We start from the raw sequence: 22,349 nt of genomic DNA, 5'->3' as shown, positions 1-22,349 counted from the left end.
TGAAAGTATTGCCGTATATAAGTAAAAAAGAAAAATCAGATGTTCTTGTCGTGAATGCAAATATTATATTGTGTATAAAGAGGTTGTTGTTGGTTGAAAAATCTATATATATAAAAAGAAGTTACATTTCCTTGGTAATCTTATAACTCAAGAACGGGCTCTCCTATCCAAACCAAATTTTTAGGCTTTGTTTGGACTATTCAGTAGATGGTTTGTGTTTTAAAATTTTAAGAATCGGATACCAGGGTCTCGAGAAATAGGCCAAAACGTGAACCCGGGTAACCCTAGGATGTGTTTGTACAATATGGGTAGCAAATGGAAGCTGTTGATGATTCTATAGTATAGAGTATTTTTGATGCCACTCCGTGACTAGAGTCTCGAGATATCGCCCAAAATGTGGACCCCGATAACTTAAGGATGTGTTCGTACAATATGGGTAGCAAATGGGAGCTGTTGATGATTTCTATAGTATAGAGTATTTTTCATACCGTTCCGTGACTAGGGTCTCGAGATATAATCCAAAACGTGGACCCGGGTAACCCTAGGATGTGTTTGTACAATATGGGTAGCAAATGGAAGCTGCTGATGATTCTATAGTATAGAGTATTTTTAATGCCCCTCCGTAACTAGGGTCTCGAGATATAGACCAAAACGTGGACCTGGATAACCCTAGGATGTGTTTGAACCACATGAGTATCCATTTCGGCAAAAATGTAAAGCACTTATGGATTTAATTGTGAAATTATATGTATTTGGGGAGGTGCGTTGCCATATGGAGTACATCGAATGGCAGAAAAGGGGATTGCCGCACGCACATATACTAATTTGGCTGGTCCATAAAATAACTCCGGATCAAATCGATAGCCATATATCAGCTGAAATTCCTAACCACACTTCTGATCCTGAGTTATTTCAAGTTGTCGTTATATACTACATTTCCTTGGTAATCTTATAACTCAAGAACCGCCAAACCGATTGACACAAAAATTTTAGAGTTCTTTTCTATCTTTGAGGAGGTGGTTTGTGTGAAGTTTGATTGAAATCGGTGCAGCCGTTCCTGAGTTATGATATTTTATGTGAGTAATGGTTTCCTCTCATACGAAATGCCTGTATGGGAAAAACAATAACAAATACACAGCCGCTTATGAGCGTTTCTGTTGTACTGTTGTGGTTGTAAGTGTATTATGTTAATATTAATTTTGGGCGAAAATATAATAAAAACTGGAGCATTCAAGGAACTGGAAAAACATTTTTAACTTTATTTATTTTAGCATAATTTATTTAGCGTAAAAAATTGAAATGGAAATTAAAGAATCAAAGTTTAATTACAAGTTTTTATCGGCTCTTTCACCTTACCTGTATATAGGTGACCACCACAATCAAATTTTAAAAAAGTACAGAAAAGGCTATTGTGACATCTTTAGAAAGAATGAAAAAAATCAACTAATTCAACTGTTTAAAGATTTTACGAGTTCTATAAAGAAAACTTAATATGAAAAATTTCTTGCGATATAAAAAAACATTTTATGTATGGTGGTGCGAAGCCCACTGGGTGATGCTAGTATATTATAATATGAATGCTTATTGAAGCAAAAGTTGAGAAGAGTTTTAATAAAATTTGTGGTAGTCGGAGCGGGAGGAGCGAGCAAAATTTCGACCATAGTGCACATTCATTTTTCAGGACAACTTAAGCCAGCCTTTTCTCAATCTTTTATCGAAAAGACAAGGGAGAATATGAATTGACTAAATTAATTTAAATCCCATGTACTTTCTGCATTTAATTTGATATAATAAAAAACACTATAGATAAAAATAACTGCGATACAAAATTGTTCTTCTTTAAACAGTTTTACATATACAAATAGTCTATTTTGCTGTCAGTCAAATTCGTTGCAGCAACGGTGGAAATGGACCCATTGTAACGGGCCTATCAGCTGACACAAACAAACTAATAAGAGCCTCATGTAATTAAAAAATCACCACCGTTCCGTTACGTGGGTATCGTGGATCGTGTACGTGTTTAAATGAAAATTTTTGAATATTCCGTAAAAACGTGTCAGCTGATTGCTCTCTCACCAAAGAGTGTTGCCAAACCTTACATTTTGAAATCATTAACAAAACAAACTTATACAAATTTAATCTTAAGGCTATCGGCTCTCTGGAAGAAACAATAATGAGAATAATACGCGATTCTTCTTCTCAAATACCACGACCCAGTAGTTCGAGTAAGACCGAACATAAGGCACACAATTTTAGTATACCACGTATCCGACCGAAGACGAACCCAGGTGGCAGGAAGCGAAACGTTGAGCTGCGAACAAAATCGTAGGAAGGGCACTAGTGAAGATGAGAAAGACACAAGGGTTCCAGTAAGGGTCATAAATAATTTTAAGTCATCGGATATTTTGGATAAGGGAGCTCTAATTGAGAACTGTCCGGCTGTAGAGCCCATAGTAAACTACGATGGACCAAAACAGGAAAGTGAAGAATTCTAGGAAGCAGGAAGAAAAACCCCGACTTCACTAGCTTAGCAGTTATGAAGCTGCACAATAAAATGTATCAATGAAATTGATATGATTTTTTCGTTCAAATTTAATTAATACCTTCTTTGTCCACGCATTGGCATTTCCTCACAGCATGGAGCAATGCTAAAGCTGCATTGTGAAATAGTTTATAAGTAAATGTAAATAAGCCAAATATTCAAAATTAAAGACAGTCTAAAGTCTTGATATCTTATGATAATAGGAATTTTTACTCGGTGGCTAAAGCTGATTTAAACCTTTCTAAGATCATTCGCTACCGAGCTGTCAAACCGTACGGTCGCATTTAATTCGTTTGTGCTATATACAGTAGGTTCTGTTTTTATGCGGTAGATACGTTCCGCAAGAAACAGCATAAAAAAAGCTACTAGTTCTATAGTAAAACTATAGATACGTTTCAGATGCTAAAACCGCATAAATCTGAAATAATCGCATAAAAAAGGGCACTAGTCCCATATTATTACTATAGATACGTTCCATAGACCGCATGAATCTGAAATAATTAAATAAAATCGCATAAACAAAATATTGTATCTTTGAAAATTATATCTTTATATATCTTCCATACTTGTAGGGTTAGCATTTCTGATGTAATCTGTGATGAGTTTTTGCTTAGCTGGTTTAGAATCTTGCTTATATGTACAATTCCCGATAGGTCGACATGCATTTTGTAATTTAAAAAAAAACCGCACTCCATTCATTTGCCAACTTGCCGATGAGGAAATAATTGATGGTCTTAAATATCAAGGCGTTACTGCAGTTCACAAATTATCCAAATTAAACAATGGCTCGCGGGCACCTACTGGCGCTTTATTACTGACATTCGATAAATACACTTTGCCTAGTCGTATTGAAGTGGCCTGGCGAACACTAGATATCCGTCCTTATTATCCTAATCCCATGCGCTGCAGAAATTGCCAGTTGCTAGGTCACACGACCAAACGCTGCAACAACAACCCATCTTGCGTGATCTGCAATCTTCCCTCTAACCATTCCTCCCCCTCTGATTGTACTAGAGTTAAATGTGCTAATTGCGGTGGTGAACATCCTTCTTCTTCTAATGACTGTCCAAAACTTGTCCAATCTAAAGAATTACTCAAAATTAAAACTATTCACAAATTCTCCATGAGAGAAGCCATCAGTCTATATAAGTCTCAAACTCCTACTACTCCTTCACCATTTTCTTACGCAAACGTAACTGCTACCAGCAACATCGATTCTTTAAATACAAAATTCACCAAAAATCAAAACAAGCTAACCTCAAATGACTCCAACCTCAATATTATAGTTAAAACTTCAAGCCATAACACCTTATCTAATACCAACATCCGTACAATCTCTACAGACTGCTCTTATACTCCATCTCCCTCAGTATCTTCCTTGAATAACTCTCCTTCCCCTCCCTTCTCTCCTCTCTCCCTATCTTCATCTCCTGACATTAATTTGCCTCCCGCCTCTGCGCCTTCTCCATCTACCGTTCCCTCCTCACAGATCCCCTCGCTCATGGAAACATAAATCCTTACACTATTTTTCTTTTCTCTTCATGATATTAACTGTCCTTCAATGGAACATTAACGGTTACATAAATAACTACTTTGAACTTGAAATATTAATTAAAGAACACAACCCCTCTGTTATATTACTAAATGAAACACATATAGCAAACAATTTAACAGCTTATACTCCAAAACCGTACATTGGTAACTTCTATAACCTTCCGTCTAACACATCAACCAAGCAAGGTATCGCAATCCTGATTAGAAGAAACATCCCTCATAACATTCTCCCTACACCTCATTCTAACATCTCGTCCATTTCCCTTGAAATTTCCTCCCCCTTTAAAATTATTCTAATTTGTGCCTATTCCCCGCTTCAGCAAACATTTACTTCAGCCGATTTCCTTAACCTTCTCCCCCCCTCCTCCTCTCCTTTCTTACTTGCTGGTGATTTCAATGCCTGGTGTCCGCTTTGGGGTTCTCCCTTAATTAATACCAAAGGCCGCGCAATTGAAGACGCTCTACTTAGCTCCGACTGTTTTGTACTTAACGATGGTTCCCCTACCCATTTTTCCACTCATTCCACTTTTACTCATATTGACCTTGAATGAATGAATTTGAAGAGGTCGAGCCAAGGAGCACCAGGAGATTTGGTGGCTCCTAAAACACTCAGGCTAAAAAGCCCATTGTATTTAAAGCTCTGGAAAGGGGGCAGATAGTCAAGGAGGGAGGGAGAAAAGTATCAGAGAAAGAGATAGGAAAGAATAGAGACAGAGATAGAGATAGTTAGTCCTGTGAGAATTTTCCAGATTCTTTGGCGAATCTGTAAATATCCTCCAGTTTTAGAGAACGAATATTACTCATTCCCGTGACATCGGAACCCAATACCCGTAGTCGCGCTCTAGCAAAGGCAGGACACTCACAGAGAAAGTGCTCAGTGCTATCCGGCTCCTCCAAGCAGGACAGGCATACCGGGTCCTCGATGATTCCAATGGTGGTCATATGGTGACCCCATGGGTTGTGTCCTGTAATGATGCCGACCATCAACCGAATGTCTTTCCTTCTAAGTTTTAGTAGAAAGTTTGACAGTTTTCTGTTCGGACTTGTCATAAAACAGTTTGCAGTTCTGCAGCGTTCTAGACCGGACCATCGCTCTTTATGTAGATTGCCTACATAATCGTTGATCCAATTCTTGATTCCTGCGGGACTGATTCCGATTATTGGCTCTGGCCCCTGTGGGGGCACCGCTGATCCACGGTTGGCCAATTCGTCGGCAATTTCGTTTCCTTGAACACCGGAGTGTCCCGGAACCCATATAAGTACAAGCCTGTTTTGTCTTGCGACAGAATTAAGCTTCTTCTTACATTCTTGAACAATCTTCGAGGTTTGCTTCGCGTTCTCCAGGGCCTTCAATGCAGCCTGACTGTCACTGAAGACTCCAATCTGTTTCCCGCTCCATCTCCTCTCGATTATCCATTCGGCTACTTTTAGGATGGCAAAAACTTCTGTTTGAAAAACAATTGCCATTCCCCCCATAGCATAGTGATACTTATTACTATCGTTTAAGTACCATCCGGCTCCAGACCCTATTTCAGTCTTGGACCCATCGGTAAAGAAAATATCCGTCAAACCTCCCTGCATGCATTCTGGATTGCTCCATTGCTCACGCAATGGAAATCTGACATCAAATTTCCTTCCGAACGAAACTGTGGGTATCAGGTCATCTTTAGGTGCCAAAAACAGTGGATACTGCTCCGACAGCAACTTAAAGATTTCTCTGTGTCCCGTAGTTCCATCTTCGTGCCAGAAACCATATTTATGGAGTCTACACATTGTTTTTATTGCATCCTGTTGTATCTTAAGATCCAGGGGGAGCAAATTAAGCATAGCATTTAGGGCATCACCAGAGGTTGTACTCATGGCACCCGTGATGCATAAACATACACTTCTTTGCAGCCTGTATAGTTCCCGGATTGTGGACTTAACCATGCTCCGTCGCCACCAGACCACAGAAGCGTAAGTGATGATTGGTCTGATAAGTGCCGTGTATATCCATAGGACCACAGTAGGTTTCAGACCCCAAGTTTTGCCAAAGGCTCTACGGCATTGCTGAAAAATCTTCAATGCACGATTCACCTTCAGTGAAACGTGTGTCTCCCAGGTCAGCTTCTTATCCAATATTACTCCTAGATATTTAACTTCGTTGGAAAGACCAAGTCACACCTTTCAGTGTTGGAAGACTGAGTCCATCCAATTTCCGTTTTTTCCTAAACAAGACTATGGTTGTTTTGTTCGGATTAACGGAAAGACCTTGTCTCATGCACCAATCATCGATTTTGTCAAGGATCCTCTGCACTTTCGTGCAAAGCCTCCTTAAGGATTTATCCGATGTTAGCGCACAGACGTCGTCCGCATATGCTTGGACGTGAAAGCCGAGTTCCTGCATCTCCGCTAATAGGGAGTCTACGACGAAGCACCACAGCAGCGGAGAAAGAACACCCCCTTGGGGACATCCTTGCTTGGCCCTGACTGTGATTTGTTCGTCGTCGCTCCCACCAGCGGTTAACAGACTCTCAGAGAGCATGGAGTATATCCATTTTATAATGGCTTGATTAACTCCGTGTCGTTCGGCAGAAGAACATATCGAGCCGAAAGTGGCATTATCAAAAGCCCCCGCAATGTCCACGAACACGCCCATTGTGTATGCGTCAGCTTCCAGCCTAGCTTCAATCTTGCTAACAAGATCGTGTAAGGCTGATTCACATGATTTTCCACTCTGGTAAGCGTGTTGATTTCTACTAAGTGGACTTCTCGGCAATACCCCCACTCGAATATGTTTCTCCACCACTCGTTCCAGACTTTTCAACATGAACGATGTCAAACTGATTGGTCTAAAACTTTTTGCTAGGGAATAGTCATCTTTTCCTGGTTTTGGAATAAATACTACTCTTACGCGTCGCCATTGGGATGGTATATAACCAAATGCAAGACAGGCTGTGAAGATCCTTTTCAGGGCCTCAATCAGCCTGTCTCCTCCTTTTTTAAGCATTACTGGATATATTCCGTCAGGTCCAGGGGACTTAAAGTTCTCAAAGGAAGATAAGGAAACCTTATCGATTCCCTTGTCACTATCCGACTAGCAATATACCAGCTGTACCTAGAGGTTCCACCGTTGCCACCGTCATTGTTCATGCCACTCTCAGCTTCAGAGAGAGTTCTACTACCCGGAAAATGGGTTTCGAGTAGAGCATTAAACGTTTCCGATTTGGAAATGGTGTATGAACCATCAGGTTTTCGAATGGAATCCAGCCTTACTGAGCGGTCTAAATGAAGGACCTTACAAAGTCTCGCTGTTTCCCTCATTTCTTCGACGTTACTGCAGAAATTTCTATAGGATTCAAGTTTGGCTTGCCGTACTTTTTTCTTATATTCTCTCTGTGTAAGTCGATGATTGGCCCAGTCCTCTTCTGTTTTGGACTTCAAGGCCTTATTAAGAAGTTTCCTGGACCGTACACGAAGCTTCGACAGTTCAGGGTTCCACCAAGGAACCGCTTTCCCCTGTCTGCTTTGCCTGAGTGGACACAGTTCCTCAAAGCAATTGATTAAAGTACCTTCTAATTTCTTAGTAGCATCTTCAATCATTTCTGCTGATTTGAGTTTTTTCAGGTTTGGTAATCGCTCTGTTACAAGCTCACCATACCTGTCCCAGTCCACATTTCGAGGATTCCTACCGGAAGGTATTGATATTGTGTCAATTCCCAGTCGGAATTCGATAAGACGATGATCAGAAAGAGAGTCCTCTTCCAAAACTCGCCATCGGTTGATTTGATTTCCAACTGACCTATTGGTAAGTGTTAAATCAATCACCTCTTGTCTCCTTCTGGTCACAAAAGTTGGTTTGTTATGACCAAATCGAATGACAGGATAAAATCCAGTAACTTGAGACCTCTGGGGTTGCATTTGCTGCTTCCCCACACAATGTTTTGTGAATTTGCGTCACAGCCCACTATTAGCGCCAGATTATTGGATTCTGCGTACTTGACCACTTCTCTTAGCTCCCTCGAAGGAGGTGGCTGTAAAGAGTCGTAGGGTAGGTAGGCCGAAACTATGATAGCTTCGACACTGTTCCCACTTTTCAAGTACTTTATTTTTGCAGCAACGATATCTCCAGAGCATAGCTCTTTTAACATCGTGTGTTCGATCAACTTCGGCATGATAATACATGCTCGCGGTCTCACATTCCCTTCACAATGAAGTATTTGTCCCCACGACATAGCACTTAGACCACAGATACGCTTGTGACATACCCATGGTTCTTGTATAAGTATTATTGACCTTACATTCTGTTCTACTTCACTCTCCCCCAAAGTTGATTGGCATCGTATTGATGATCTTCATGGAAGCGATCATTTTCCTATCAAAGCTAGCATTTCCCACCATAATTCAACTTTTACTAAACCTAAAATATTCTTCAAAACCTCTTCAGCTGACTGGCCTAAGTTTGAAGGATTTTGTTTGAAATACTCAGATAAACTACTTCCTTCAAAAAATTATAAGATCTGCAGCCAACCAATCCATTCCACAAACCTCTCCTAAGCCCCGCAATAAAAACCCTCCTTGGTGGGATAACGAACTTTCCTCGCTTAGACTTCACAAACAACAAACTTGGCATCATTTCAAATATAATCGCTCGCCATCAAATCTTGTAGCATATAAAAAAGCGAATGCAATTTTTAGAAGAAAAGCTAAGTTGGCAAAAATTAAATCTTTTCAGACTCTCACCTCCAGCATAAACTCCTCTTCTGATCCCAAAATGATCTGGAGAAACATAAAAAGACTATCTTGTAACCTGACTTCCTCTCCTATCCCCTCCCTCAACTCCTCCCAAGGCACTCTACTATATCCTCAGGATATAGCCTTAGAATTCGCCACTTATTTTTCTAACATCTCCTCTGACTCTAATTTCTCACCAGTATACTCTTCTAACAAGAAATCTATTCTCCTCCCTTATCACATTCAGCCAAATATCTCGACTCTGATTTGTCTTCAATTGAACTCCATCTTGCCCTGTCTTCTGTGAAAGGTAAAACTCCTGGCTTAGATAAAATTTCCTATCCCATCATCAAACACCTACCCCCTCTTCTCCTCAATAGACTCCTTAAACATTACAACAATATTTTTCAAACCTCCATCATCCCTCAAGTCTGGAAAACCAGCGCCATCATTCCAATTTTAAAACCGGGCAGATCTCCCTGCGAAGTTACCAGCTATCGTCCTATTTCTCTTCTTCCTTGCCTAGGTATACTCTTAGAAAAAATTATTGCTACAAGGCTTTCCTGGTTCCTCCAATTTAATAAGCTTATTCACTCTAATCAGGTTGCTTTTAAAAAAGGCCAAAGCACAATCGATGCTCTTTTGTACCTTGACCACTTCATTTGTGATGCTCTATCTAACAAAAACCACGTTTCCCTTCTCTCGCTTGATTTTGAAAAGGCTTTTGACCGTGTTGGCATACACGTAGTTCTAAGACAATTAATTAAATGGAAGGTAGGACCCCGTGTTTTTAATTTCGTAAAATCTTTCCTTTATAAACGTAAAATCAAAGTTCTTATTTCTGATACATCTTCTTCCACACTTCCCTTAGATAACGGAACTCCTCAGGGATCTCCGTTATCAGTTATTTTGTTCACCATAGCATTTGACGAAATTAGTTCTATTCTATCAAATTTTCCTAATATATGTCACCAGCTATATGCTGATGACCTTCTCCTATTTTCCAAATCTTCCGACCTGAATTCCATATCATCTTCCTTTGTAGACTCCCTTTCCCAGCTATCATCTTGGTCCCTTTCGTCAGGCGCTTCAATATCGTACTCTAAATCTAAATCATTCCACATTTGTAGAAAACAAAATTGTAATTTTCCAACCATTTCATTTAATAATGTTAATATTACATGTTCTCCTACACTTAAGTTTCTTGGATTAGTTCTAGATAGTAAGTATGTATTTAAAGATCACTGTCAATATATAAGAAATAGAATTATTAAAAACTCAAATATTATTAAGTACCTATCATGTAAGCGCTCGCTCATTGGCCCAGCTCTATTAATTCAAGTCGTCAACGCTTTAATACTCTCAGTAATAAACTACGCTATTGAAATTTATGGACATCACTCAAATAACCATCTCAAAATGCTTGCTGCGCCCTATCATTCAGCTATAAGAAGATCGCTTCGTGCATTTCCAACATCGCCTATAAAAAATTTATTAGCTGAATCTGGCCTTCCCTCACTAAGGGATAACATGGGAGACAGTACTATGAAACTCTACCCTAGGATTATTCTTGGTTCCAACAACATGCTACGAAAAGTTTTCTTTTCATCGTCATCACGGATCCGATTGCCAAAAATTGAATCAGCTATATACATTTGCGCGATTTTCGCTAAAACAAATAACTTGCCATTAAAACCACCTAAATTACGTAAACTTTGTCATCCACCATGGTTGAATCCTAAAGAATCTTTTATAGACAATCTAGTCCGCCTACCTAAGAACATCACTCCTAATGCGATTTATATCGCTGAATTTCGAGTAGTCGCGAGCGAATTGAAACATAATAGTTGGAGATTTCTTTACACGAACGGCTCTAAAAACTCAAATACGTCTTTTGCTGTCGTTAGCGAGAAAGGTAAGCCGATATCCTATGGGCTGCTTTTCCCTTTCTGTTCTATATTTATTGCTGAGGCCACCGCAATTTTCCACGCTGTTCTACATGCTTCTAAAAACTCTGGAAAGTATGTAATATGTACCGACAGCTTATCGTGTTTTCAAGCTATAAAAAATTGCTATAACCAAACTACTGTCATCAATTCAATTAGAGAATATCTTATTTTATATTAAAAGAATATTAAGCTAATGTGGGTTCCTAGCCATACTGGTATAACAGGAAATTTTTACGCAGACGAATTAGCAAAAGATGCATCTAACGCGCCCACATTAACACTCAACTTCTTTACAAAATCTGATATATATCGTCTCATCAATGAAAAGAGGCACTCGAAACTCTTCATCGATTGGATTTCTTATAATCATCATTATACAATAGTCAACTCAGCAAGGATCAAACCAGTATATCCTGCAACAATTCCAGCTAACTTTATCACTCCATACATACGTCTCCGGATAGGACACACAATAGCTACGCATGCTCACCTCCTTGGTGGCATAAGAACCAATAACTGTCCATTTTGCAACGACACAGCAACTGTCCTCCACCTATTAGAATTTCGCCCAATGCTTCGAGATAAAAGAGAATGTTACTCTAATACGGATCCTATTTCCCTCCTTTCCAGCCCAACTGAGGAAAACATAAAAACCATATATCACTTTCTAAAAGATTGCGACCTTTTGAGAAGAATTTAACACAAATCATTCATTCAACGGTCAGCTGATAGCCTCTGATGCTAGCGCTGCATGTTTTTAGGTTGTACATATGTAAATTTACATTGTATAAGCTTATATAAATAAATAAATAAAAAAAAAAAAGCTTTCTAAAAAAATTTGTTAATGAAATATCACAACTAGCTCTGAAAATTCAATAATCACATTTTATTATCGTTGTTATAAAGCTACAAATAAGCATATAATAATACCTTTGTATACGATAATAAGGACATTTAATACTTTCTAATTGTATATAAAATATTTGTATCTAATCGATTGGGTAACCGGGATTAAAAAATAACTTGTGGTTAAAACCAATGTTGTGGGAATTGCCCATCTGCATTTTCCTCGTTTCCGCACGATATGAACCTACTTGTGCTTGCACTATTTGTATTATATCTTCGAAGTGAGTATCATGAGCATGCTGGGCTATAATCTTGCAAAGCTCTTGAATATACCAGGAGCCTGTATCTGGATCTCTATGTGATTTGGAACCTGGGTTCGTTGCATAACAAATAAGTATATCAGACATCGTCGCGATAAGATTGTCTTTACTCAAAATTGAGTCAGTCTCAAGTTTTCCTTGTACACCGCTGTCTGATGTATATCCCCGGCAGAAGGGAAATATAAGAACCTTTGGTTTTTTCACTAAATTGGGGCATCTCTCGTTAGAGAAGCGGTCACGTATCTCTTCCACTTTGATGACTGATCCATCGCTGAATTCAATACATTCCTTGTCTTTGCTATTCAGCTCTCCATGACTCATCAATGCCAATATAAAACATTCTGTTTTACGTGTATAGTCAGATTTTAATAACTGCTCCAGCAAGTCAAAGAACTCTTTTTGAGAACTATCTGTTGTAACAAATATTTTGAAACCTAATTGTTTGAATACGTAGATAAGCGCATAACTATCATTTATAGCTCCGTTGCGGTAGCCAGTCTGAGTATTTATAAAATTTGCTATAAATAAGACTCCTCGGTTTTCTTTCGATTGCATTTTATATGTACCAGTGAGCTCGTTTGTATGAATACGGTCAGCTTTTTTTACTTCATATTTTTGCTTTGGAGATACTGGCCCAGAGTACTCCTCAAGTATAGGCCTTGCGTTTTCATCAACCTAAAATAAGAGGCATAATATTGTGATATATTTAAGTAATACAAATAAAGTACGTACTTTTGATCGGAGGCTATTAGGAATGTCTGGTGTTTGTACTGGAACTGATATTGGTATTTGTTCAATTGAATTTTCGGTAGGGCTACGACTCCTTTCAGAAAAACAGCGAACATTTTTTTCTCTTATACAATAAAATTCTTTTTCTCTTTCTAAAATTTGTAGTGCTTCGACGTTGTCCAAATATCGCAATATTTTGATTAATTTTTGAAATGCCTCAGGACCTCTATGAATGATTTTTTCAAAAAGTTTTTGGTGCTGAATTTCTTCCAATGTAGGACTTCTTCCAAATTCGTATAGGTTCTTTGAATCTAGATACAGATTTTCAACCATTTGTTGTGAAAGTAAACGTTCTTCCTGACAGGTTTTAAGCAAGTCCTTAAAGTTAGTGTGCTGGACAAGTTTGCTAATGTTTTCTTTTATTACTTTACGATGCTTATCATCCATTTTCTCGTTTTGGAAGTGGGCGGCAATGAAATTCAATTAGTCAACTACAAATATGGCAGTAACGTTAGCAATGACACTGGCCGTGATTATATATCCCAATGGCCTGGGAAATTTCGAAATCTGTGCTGGTGAAAACTATAACCAGTTTCGCTTGACACCAAGTTCGAATAGAAACCACAATTTTTTCTTTCCAAAGCAATTTGAACAAATTGTTTGCACAAAATTTTGCTCCTTAATATTTTAAAAAAGGACGGCACAATTTGCGAAGCAAATAACAAATTCTCTTTTAAACAAAGAACTAAACAATATCAAGAAATTATAGGTTCAAAGTAAGGCAAATTCAATACATTCGCCATGAATTGAAGCGAATATGGAGGGTTGATTAAAATGTGAAAAAAGCAGAGTTGCTACAGATTTTCTTAATATGAAAGAATTTTTAGCGCATACCTAATTATAGAAATTGTATCGGGTGTTTTTTTAGCTGCATGAGAGCTATCGATATCCATAACTATGGTTTGCAGGTGAAAATGGTAAACGGCTGACACTTCTGTTCAGTAAGGTTTTGAACGTACTTAAAATTCTATGAAATTGTCTACCAGATTATAATAAAAAATTGTGGCAGTATCAGACATCTTAAGTGGTATTATACGGTAATTTGGTGAGTTGTTGAATGAATATTTAGTGAAACAAAGTACCAAAATACCGTTTTCAGAATAAACTGCCAAGTAATGAAGCAACGCAAACTCCATTATTAATACAAATTTTTAAAGTTTCAATGATAGTTGATTGCCACGGTTGCATGTCAAATTTCCGTGCAATTCTATTGTACGTTACCGCTTTCTAGTAATATGTGTGAAGTTAGAAATACATATTTAGACATATAAGTGTCGCGAAATTTTTAGAAATTATACCTTTACCGTTCCCAAGTTCAGATTTCCCTCCCTCAACATCACATCCATGACTTACCTCAACTTCGATTGTGAATACTCATCTTTTTGGTGGGTACTTTATTTAAGGGGGAAGTCTACTGTGAATTTTTCAAAAAATCGATTTTATTTTTATTAGCTTAAAAAATACTTTGAACCCTCTTAAATAAGGTACAATATGTGTTACAGCTGGCTAAATTTTTCTTCGTTGAAATTTCGACCTTTTCCCGAAGCGCTCCAAAGCGCGTACCTGCTATACTGAAACTTTAAACGCATTTTTCTCGAAACTAAGTTTTTGTATACGGTGTACACGATATCTCGAGTTCTGATAAATGAATCAGCTTAAAAATTTAATTATATATTCTCTGTAATAGTGTCTCTCGTCTGACATAGGATTTTTTTGATATCGTTATTTGTTAAATTGTTATAAACAATAGTAACATCAATTTTAGGCAAAAAAAAAGAAAAAAATTTCAAGAATTTTTTTTTCAACGCCAAAATTTTTTATCGACATAATCCTACGTCAGACGAGAGTCAATACTATGTATATGATAACAATATTTTGTTTTTTTGTTTTAGATCACCGAAACATAAGATTTCATGTACACCGTTTAGGAACCTAAGAAAAGCGGACCTGCGCTTGCAGAAGTGCCACAGCCATTTGGAATATTTTGACTTAAAATTTTTTTTTCAAAAACTTAAATATATAATAAAGATAAGAGTTTAAATAGATTTTATGTACGAGCAATATTTTGTTAGAAATAAAATCCGGAAAATAAGCCTATTTTTTCCCTTGTCACAGTAGACTTCCCCCTTAAATTATTGCAATTAACTAAATAATTTAGATAAAAATATATTTACTTGCTTTATTTTGGTAAATTACTAATTCTTATTCATATATATATCCATGTAAATTTATTTGTCTCAGACTCAGCTGTTTTGTTAACAAAAATGCAATTAGATGGGAACAATTTGTTAAGCAAGAATTTGCACCTTCCCTTAAAATGAAATTTCGGAAATAAAATATGCTCAATTTAGTATTTTTTATGTAATTGAAATAATGTAAATCTCACGCATCAAAGAGATTTGCCATTCCATTAAAAATAGCAAATAATTTAAAATATCGCTATTTTAATATTATTCCACAATCATGAAAGAATGCCGCAATGTAAATCGGCAACCCGCAAAGAAATGTCAAATACAAGAAGAAAAAATAATTGGTGTATTGTGATTTGTAGCGCGTGCTAGGTTTTACTAAGTGATAAGTTAAAACTAATTAATACAAATATAAGCCAATTTATGGATTAAATTGCTTGTTGTAAGTTCGAAAATTTAAAAAACTATCTTTTGCTTTGTGCTCTTGATATCATTGTGTGTTTTATAATATGGGCATGAACATCCATCTCATACTTAACGCCGGCGTTTTTGACATATAATTTGTATGCATGGGTATAAATTCTAAAGAGTTATGTTTTAATTAATAGTCTTTTAATTGTTCCTCGGTTCATTTTGATGAATAAGTGCTAATATTAATTTACAGAATACATATATCGAGGAATTGTGATTCAAGAATTCTCTCTTATAATTGAGGTGCGTTCAGTGTCCTGATATCGCTAATTTTGTTGCCTCGCAATGCAGCCCTGCTGTGGGTGCGTTTAATTCATTTACCATTTTTTAATTTCCTTGTGGCGCCAGCATGTTGCATTTCCATTTTGACAGAAAGGAAATTATGACATCTTTCAGCTGTTTTTATTTTGTAAGTGGACGTATTGTGAATTAAAGTTAGAAAACCAAGTCTTAAGAGGCTTGTTATGTTTAAAGGAGCGACTTCGATAGTTTACGTGTACCTGTTTCGGAAAGGCTTTGATGTTCATATTTAGGTTGAATGAGTAAACCATGTCTATTCAAACGGTTTTAGCTTTCATATTTACAGTGGTGGTCTCTGTTTCCATTGTGGTTGTGTTAATCTGGCTAGGTGAGATAATGGAGAGTTGGCGGAATAATTGGTCATAAAAAAGATAAAGAATGTGCATAAGTTGTACTATCTATTCGATCAACTGGCTGCTCAAAATCTTAATGATTTGGCATGCAAACTTTGACCCATCATTGCTGACTACGAGCTCTTGAGCCAAGTACAGTTTCGGGCTTAAATATCGCTTAATGAATATATTTAAGTCATTGAATATATTAAATTTGATTACCATTACGTACATACATTTTCTATATATATCCAGTCGGACTTGGTTGCTTTTAAAAAGTGGCAATGTTGATATTTCAATAATATACATTACCACAGCGTATTCGGCCTGGCCTAACTGGGCATTTTATATGTTTATACATGATCCTATACATATGTACATACAACTCTATTGTTTGAATATTTTTAGGTTGGTTCCTCATCTTTAAAGTGTTTTTATCAAAATTCCGGCTCGTACGCGAACTACTTGGGCAAGGCAACGGTGATGAAGCTCCAGTTGTAGATCAACAACCGCATATGAGAGTGAAAAAAGTTCGACGTGACTAATATTCGCAGTCAATATTAAACTTTAAGCAGCTGAAAATAAACATTTCGACAATAGCGAAATAGTTAATAGAAACTATTCATAAATCATAATAAAAATACCGAATTATACGATAAGACCATTAGTGTTGGGTGGCAATCATGAATATCCGTTGTGCGAAGCCTGATGACTTGATGAGTATGCAACATTGCAACTTACTCTGCCTGCCTGAAAATTATCAAATGAAATATTATTTTTACCATGGCCTCACGTGGCCGCAGTTAAGTTATGTCGCTGAAGATGATAAAGGAAATATTGTTGGATACGTGCTTGCAAAAATGGAAGAACCAGAACCGGGTGAAGAAAGTAAACATGGTCACATTACCTCATTGGCGGTAAAAAGATCATATCGTCGCCTAGGATTAGCCCAAAAGTTAATGAATCAAGCATCACAGGCGATGGTGGAATGTTTCGATGCACAGTATGTATCTTTACATGTTCGTAAAAGCAATCGCGCTGCTTTAAACCTCTACACTGATTCTTTAAAATTCAAAATAATTGAAATCGAACCGAAATATTATGCGGATGGCGAAGATGCGTATGCCATGCGCCGTGACCTTAGCGAGTTTTCTAAAAATGAATATTCCGATGAGTCTGGGCAGGAACCGAAGGCTGGTACTATGAATGACAAGGATAAGATTAACTACAGGCAGGTAGTGTCGCATGATCACAGCGGACATGATGGGCATTGCTGTTGAAGGAGACGAATGTTAGCATTTAAAATGGTCGAATGAAAATTGGGTATCATTTTTTATTCATAAAAATTTGGAAATTTTTTGTATCTTTAAATAAATTGTGCATCGATCTTTCATAGATTTAGTGCTCTTAAATAACGAAACAAAACAATGTGAATTCTACTTACATACTTACGTACTATTGGTGAATTTAGAATCTTGGCTATTTCGCCTATAAGGCCATATCCACTCGGTTCATCTTAAGTTGCTGTAAATCTCCGGCACCGTCATTCGTAATTCAATCTTCAATAATGTTCATAGTATGTGCGAGATTACCGAACTAGATTGTGATAATTAATCTACCCGCTTACACAATCAGGCCCAAGATTAATTAAATTAGCGTTGAATTTTGTGCATTTTCTTTTGCTTGGAGCTTTAGACTGGTTACTTAATATTCGAGCTTTTGCTTTTTTGATGGTCGCCTGAACCTCATCGCTGGAAGAAGTAAGTAGCGCGCTATTGTTCGTGCAGCCGTTTGATGGCACGACGCTTGGACCTTTCGACCGGAGGATGCAATATGAATTGCCGGCTTAAAAAGCTTGCACATCTCTTCAGGTCTGACGGAGTGCAACCGCTAAAGGTGGTTGCCAGAATAGGCTTAAGAAATACATCCTGGGATCGAAGAAGAGAATAGAATCAAATGCCGTGCAATGGGATGGAAAAACGTGGAAATGCAAGGGTTTATCATGCTGCTATAACAACATCATGAAAGGTATCGAACTCGAGCAATTAACTGATTATAGGTTAGTTTGGATTTGGTAGCTATTCGAGTAAGACGTGTTTCGTGATTTTCGCTAAGATGGAAAAAGAGCAGTATCGTTCGGTAATTCGCTTTTTGTTTTTGAATGGAGAAAATGCGAGGAGATAAAAGCAAAGTTGGATGCTGCCTAAGTGGACGCTTCGCCGCCTATGAGCACAGTTACATAGATATTGGTTCAACGAATTTAAACGTGGGCGAACATCCGTTTTTGATGAGGAGCGATCAGGACGCTCGGCAGATGTGGTTACCGGGGAAATCATTCAAAATGTCCGCGATATGATTCTGGCTGATCGACGAACGAAAGGGCTCGATGTAACAGAGGCCATAGGTGTGGCGACCGGAACCGCAATTAATATTTTACATGATAAGTTGGCGATGAAAAAATTGTCGGGCCGATGGGTGCCGCGATTGCTCACGGTGGACAACAAGCGGGTGCGGTTGTTAACTTCGAAGCAATTTAAGCGAGTTCTGAAGGAATTTGCGCGCCGAGTTGTCACCTTTGATGAAACTTGGATTCATCATTACACACCAGAAACTAAGCAACAATCAAAGCAATGGATTTCTCCCGCTGAATCTGCACCAAAGAAACGAAGACAGTCCTGTCGATCGGAAATGTCATGGCGACGATTTTATGGGATGCGAACGGCGTCATCCTCATAGATTTTTTATAAAAAGGAAGAACGATCAGTGGACAATTCCGCAATGAGTGATTGGACTGCTTTCACAAAAAATTGAAGGAGACAGGGCCGCATGTGGCGAAAAAGAAGGTGCTGTTCCACCACGATAACTCACCAGCATATTCATTCGGAGTTGTCGCCGCCAAACTGCGTGAATTGCGTTATGAATTGCTACCGCACCCCCGAATTCACCCGATGTGGCTCCCCGCGACGTCTTCTTGTTCCCTAACATGAAGAAATGGCTCGCGGGAAAATACTTTAGTTCAAACGAGGAAGTCATCGCCGAGACAGAGGCGTATTTTGAAGAGTTCGACAAATCCTATTGTTTTAAAGGGGTTAAAAGCCGGAGCGTTGGGAGAGGTGTATCTTTCAAAAATGGGACTATCTTGAAAAATAAAAATAATTTTTTTTGAAAAAATGGTTTCTTCATTTCTAACACGGGCACTTATTGAATCGTAAGTATGGTCATAAGCCTGGTTATTGGGCTCACGAACGCCGAAAACGTCAAAAATATGATCAAGGCGCAAAAGTGCATTATTTAAGAATATACAAACAAAAGGAAGGGACATGACTTTTTTTGTTAAGAGTTAGCGAAGTCAATAGAGGCTGCCAAACACAAGAAATTATACGCACACATCTTGTTGCCACGGCGTCATCGGCAAAAACGCAAAAACCTGCATTTGGAGGTATTTTTATAATTCGTTTTTTTCACAATTTAACACACCGCACTTCGTTTTCACTAGTTTCTTTAATTTAAAAGTCAATATTAATAAGCCATTCACTGAATATTTACAGGCAAGTAGTTTATCTTCCTTTTGTTTGTTTTGTATTATTCCGGTTGTCAGAATTGCGAAAAATGTATTTTTCGCGGTTTTCGGAAGGCGCCACCCTTAGATTCTGTACACCATGAACAGAGTGTATCAACTCAAAGGAGCTATTAGTTTGCGCGCTTTCGAAAATTCACATGTAGTATAAGTTGATCATACGACATCAATCGAATATGGTCCGATATAAAAAGGGTTACTGGTTCTCCCCCTTTCTCCCCAAATCAACATCTTAAGCTCCCCTCAAGATAACCTTCTATATTCCCGTGATATAGCATAAAAATTTGCTTCTCATTCCTCTGACGTCTCTACTGACACCATTTTTCGTCCTCAATTTATCGCTGCCAAACAACCAGAAATCCACTCCAATCGCCTTTTCCCGTCATACCGATCTTTTTCATTAGAATCACCTTTGCTCATCATGCTTATCTTGTTCTATGTTCATATAGAAGCTGATATATCCACGCTTGTATTACGTACAGCTCTCTCGGCACTCAAAGGCAAAACTCCAGGGACTGAAAAAATTATTTATTTAACAATAAAACGCCTCCCAAGTACTCTTTTCTTTGGCATCCTCATCACTATAACAATATCTTTGACACTTAGAACTATTCCCATGTATGGAAGACAAGTGCAGTTATCTTCATTTAAGGACTCAGTGAACCCCCTCTTGTGGCCAGTAGCTATCGCCCCATATACCTTTTTCCTTGTCTAAGCGAGATAATCGTGAAAATTGTCGCCGCCGGGTTAACTTGGTGCGCCCACACTAATAAACTTATTCATCCTAACCTGGTTGCCCTTACCTGGCTACTCTGGCATTCCCGGTTTCCGTCAAGCCCGTGTACTCTTTATGAACCCAGGGTTACTGTAAAGCACCTACTGCAATCCTGACCAGCTGAAGTGGTAAAATATTTTTCAAAAATAATCAATAAATTTATCTTAAAATACTATACCGTGAATCTCTTACTTTCTCAAGATTGTTTTAGTTTGCGTTCATAACCGCTAGTTAAATATTTGAATGAACTGTAAATGAACTGATATAGTAAATATTACAATCATTCTATTGGCAACTACCTATGTACAGAAGGTTATGAAAGTGAAGCAAAATGCATCCCACGCTTTTAACTCTAATTTGAATTATTCTATTTGTATCTTAATTTTTGTTATAATTCTGTTCTGAGGTAGTTGACTATGACTGATCGTTCGATTTGCTATTACTTCATTATAGGTCTCTTTGTCATTAAAATTTATTTTATACTTTTTAGTTCGATTGGCAATAAAAGCGTGTTTTTTAGTTTTTTTAAACTATTTTTTACTTTCTACTTTTTAGTTCGATTAGCAAAAAAGCGTGTTTTTTAGTTTTTTTTTTAAACTATTTTTATTATGAATGAAAATTATTGCTATCATTGCAGTCAGTGAATTAATGATTCGATATATTCGTGTTATATTATATAATATTTAATTCCTTTCTTATCGACTGTGAGTCTAAAGCTATGCAGTTATCGGCCGTGATAAAGAAGTAATCGGGATGAAGAACTTATTTCGTGGAGGGAGCCTGAGAAACGGCTACCCCACTCCATTGACCAGTTTTTTTTCGATTTTCGTGGTGTGGTGCACTATGAATTCCTTCCACCTGGCCAAACTGTTAATAAGCTCAATATTATTTGAGCGTTATTCGAAATATTGTCAAGATGACTGCAAAAATACTCGGCTAAAAAAGTTCTTTCCTATAGGGTTTTCAGGCGCGATCTTGTGTTTTATATCTTAAGAATACCCTCAGGTGCGCCAAGAACTACATTTTTCAAGTGCTTACCGGTTTTGAATTCTTATTGCCATTCGGAGGAGTCAAAAAGAAAAAAATGGCTTATAAGTTTATGTCATTAGAAAGTATCTGAAAAATCAGTCACAAAAGTGGATCAATGAGATGGTGCTTTGTCATGCAATAAGCGCCAGCTTCCTCCTTCGCGGTATTCAGGGAAAATTTGACGAATGCGATGCAACAAACGCTTCAAAACGCTTGTGGACAATTCCTTTGGAATCGTAAAAACAAATGAGCATCGACTTGATTTTTGATTTCTCCAAACGCGGTTTTTCGGGTGGTTGCACGTCTGGGTTATCAGTTAAAATGCGAAAAATCTATGTTTTGGAGATACTGAATTCCGATTCCAAAAATTTCACCCATGATGTTGGTTAATTTTTGATAAATTTACAAACAATTTCGTTGGAGTTTTCGGAGATTACTGATTTTGGGCGGCCCGTATCTTCATTCCATTTATGTTCTCACAACCATCTCTGAAACGTGGAAACCACTCATGAACTCTGGCATGAGTTAGACAATTATCTGGCAGTCACGAGTATGTAAGTGTCTATATGTATGATACTCGCATGCACATTAGGGAGGGGTAGGCCAACTTTTTAACATTATGCAAGATAAGAGAGAAATAATAAGAATTGAGTTCGCAACAAGTCAACACATTTTTGGAGAGGATGACGACTGGTAATGCAAAGTGGCCACTTACGAGAATGCCAAGTGAAAACGGCCGTGATCGACCTGCCCTGAGTTAGCCAATACAGCCAACTCCAAATTGACGGTCAGGAGTGTTTTTTTGGCTGTGTGTTTTATGTGAAGTAAGTAAATTTTGAGCATTCGTTATAAAAACTATCCAAAATCAATGGAAATTTTAAGAGATTTTCATTTTACACTTTGTTGTATAGTACTTGCATACGCAATATTTGCGACATTAGAAAATTTTTACCTCGATACTTG

General features: G+C 37.7%; 3 protein-coding genes across 4 annotated transcripts; 2 read left to right on the top strand and 1 right to left on the bottom strand.

Moving 5' to 3' along the window:
* Window positions 1-11,617: 11,617 nt before the first annotated feature.
* Window positions 11,618-13,454, bottom strand: LOC128861593 (caspase Dronc). Its single transcript, XM_054099834.1, has 2 exons — window positions 12,657-13,454; window positions 11,618-12,599 (listed from the first exon to the last, which is right to left on the bottom strand). Exons 1-2 carry the CDS (start codon window positions 13,098-13,100, stop codon window positions 11,748-11,750), a joined length of 1,296 nt encoding a protein of 431 aa, XP_053955809.1. The 5' UTR covers window positions 13,101-13,454; the 3' UTR covers window positions 11,618-11,747.
* Window positions 13,455-15,094: 1,640 nt separating this feature from the next.
* LOC128861591 (small integral membrane protein 13) lies at window positions 15,095-16,550 on the top strand. 2 transcript variants are annotated; one of them, XR_008454390.1, is made up of 2 exons: window positions 15,095-15,344; window positions 16,414-16,505. XR_008454390.1 is itself a non-coding variant. In XM_054099832.1 (2 exons), exons 1-2 carry the CDS (start codon window positions 15,923-15,925, stop codon window positions 16,548-16,550), a joined length of 216 nt encoding a protein of 71 aa, XP_053955807.1. In that variant the 5' UTR covers window positions 15,789-15,922. The 2 variants fall into 2 exon arrangements, 1 of the variants encoding a protein (XP_053955807.1); XM_054099832.1 differs by lacking the exon at window positions 15,095-15,344 and adding an exon at window positions 15,789-16,001 and having other exon boundaries at window positions 16,414-16,550.
* Window positions 16,551-16,683: 133 nt separating this feature from the next.
* LOC128861590 (N-alpha-acetyltransferase daf-31) lies at window positions 16,684-17,443 on the top strand. Its single transcript, XM_054099831.1, has one exon. It carries the CDS (start codon window positions 16,689-16,691, stop codon window positions 17,283-17,285), a length of 597 nt encoding a protein of 198 aa, XP_053955806.1. The 5' UTR covers window positions 16,684-16,688; the 3' UTR covers window positions 17,286-17,443.
* The last annotated feature ends 4,906 nt before the right edge of the window (window positions 17,444-22,349 follow it).

The sequence above is a fragment of the Anastrepha ludens genome, chromosome 4 (assembly GCF_028408465.1).
Source record: "Anastrepha ludens isolate Willacy chromosome 4, idAnaLude1.1, whole genome shotgun sequence".
In the NCBI taxonomy this organism is placed as follows: Eukaryota; Metazoa; Arthropoda; class Insecta; order Diptera; family Tephritidae; genus Anastrepha; species Anastrepha ludens.
Note: the sequence above shows the minus strand (reverse complement) of the source record. Positions and strands in the feature narration are given on the sequence as shown.

What these genes read in the sequence shown, in the direction of transcription:
- LOC128861591 (XM_054099832.1), top strand. Translation starts at nt 15,923, where the DNA reads ATGTCTATTCAAACGGTTTTAGCTTTCATATTTACAGTGGTGGTCTCT. An exon ending in GGTTGTGTTAATCTGGCTAG is followed by an intron (nt 16,002 to 16,413) that starts GTGAGATAATGG and finishes GAATATTTTTAG; the next exon opens with GTTGGTTCCTCATCTTTAAA.
- LOC128861593 (XM_054099834.1), bottom strand. Translation starts at nt 13,100, where the DNA reads ATGGATGATAAGCATCGTAAAGTAATAAAAGAAAACATTAGCAAACTT. An exon ending in CTAATAGCCTCCGATCAAAA is followed by an intron (nt 12,600 to 12,656) that starts GTACGTACTTTA and finishes CTCTTATTTTAG; the next exon opens with GTTGATGAAAACGCAAGGCC.
- LOC128861590 (XM_054099831.1), top strand. Translation starts at nt 16,689, where the DNA reads ATGAATATCCGTTGTGCGAAGCCTGATGACTTGATGAGTATGCAACAT.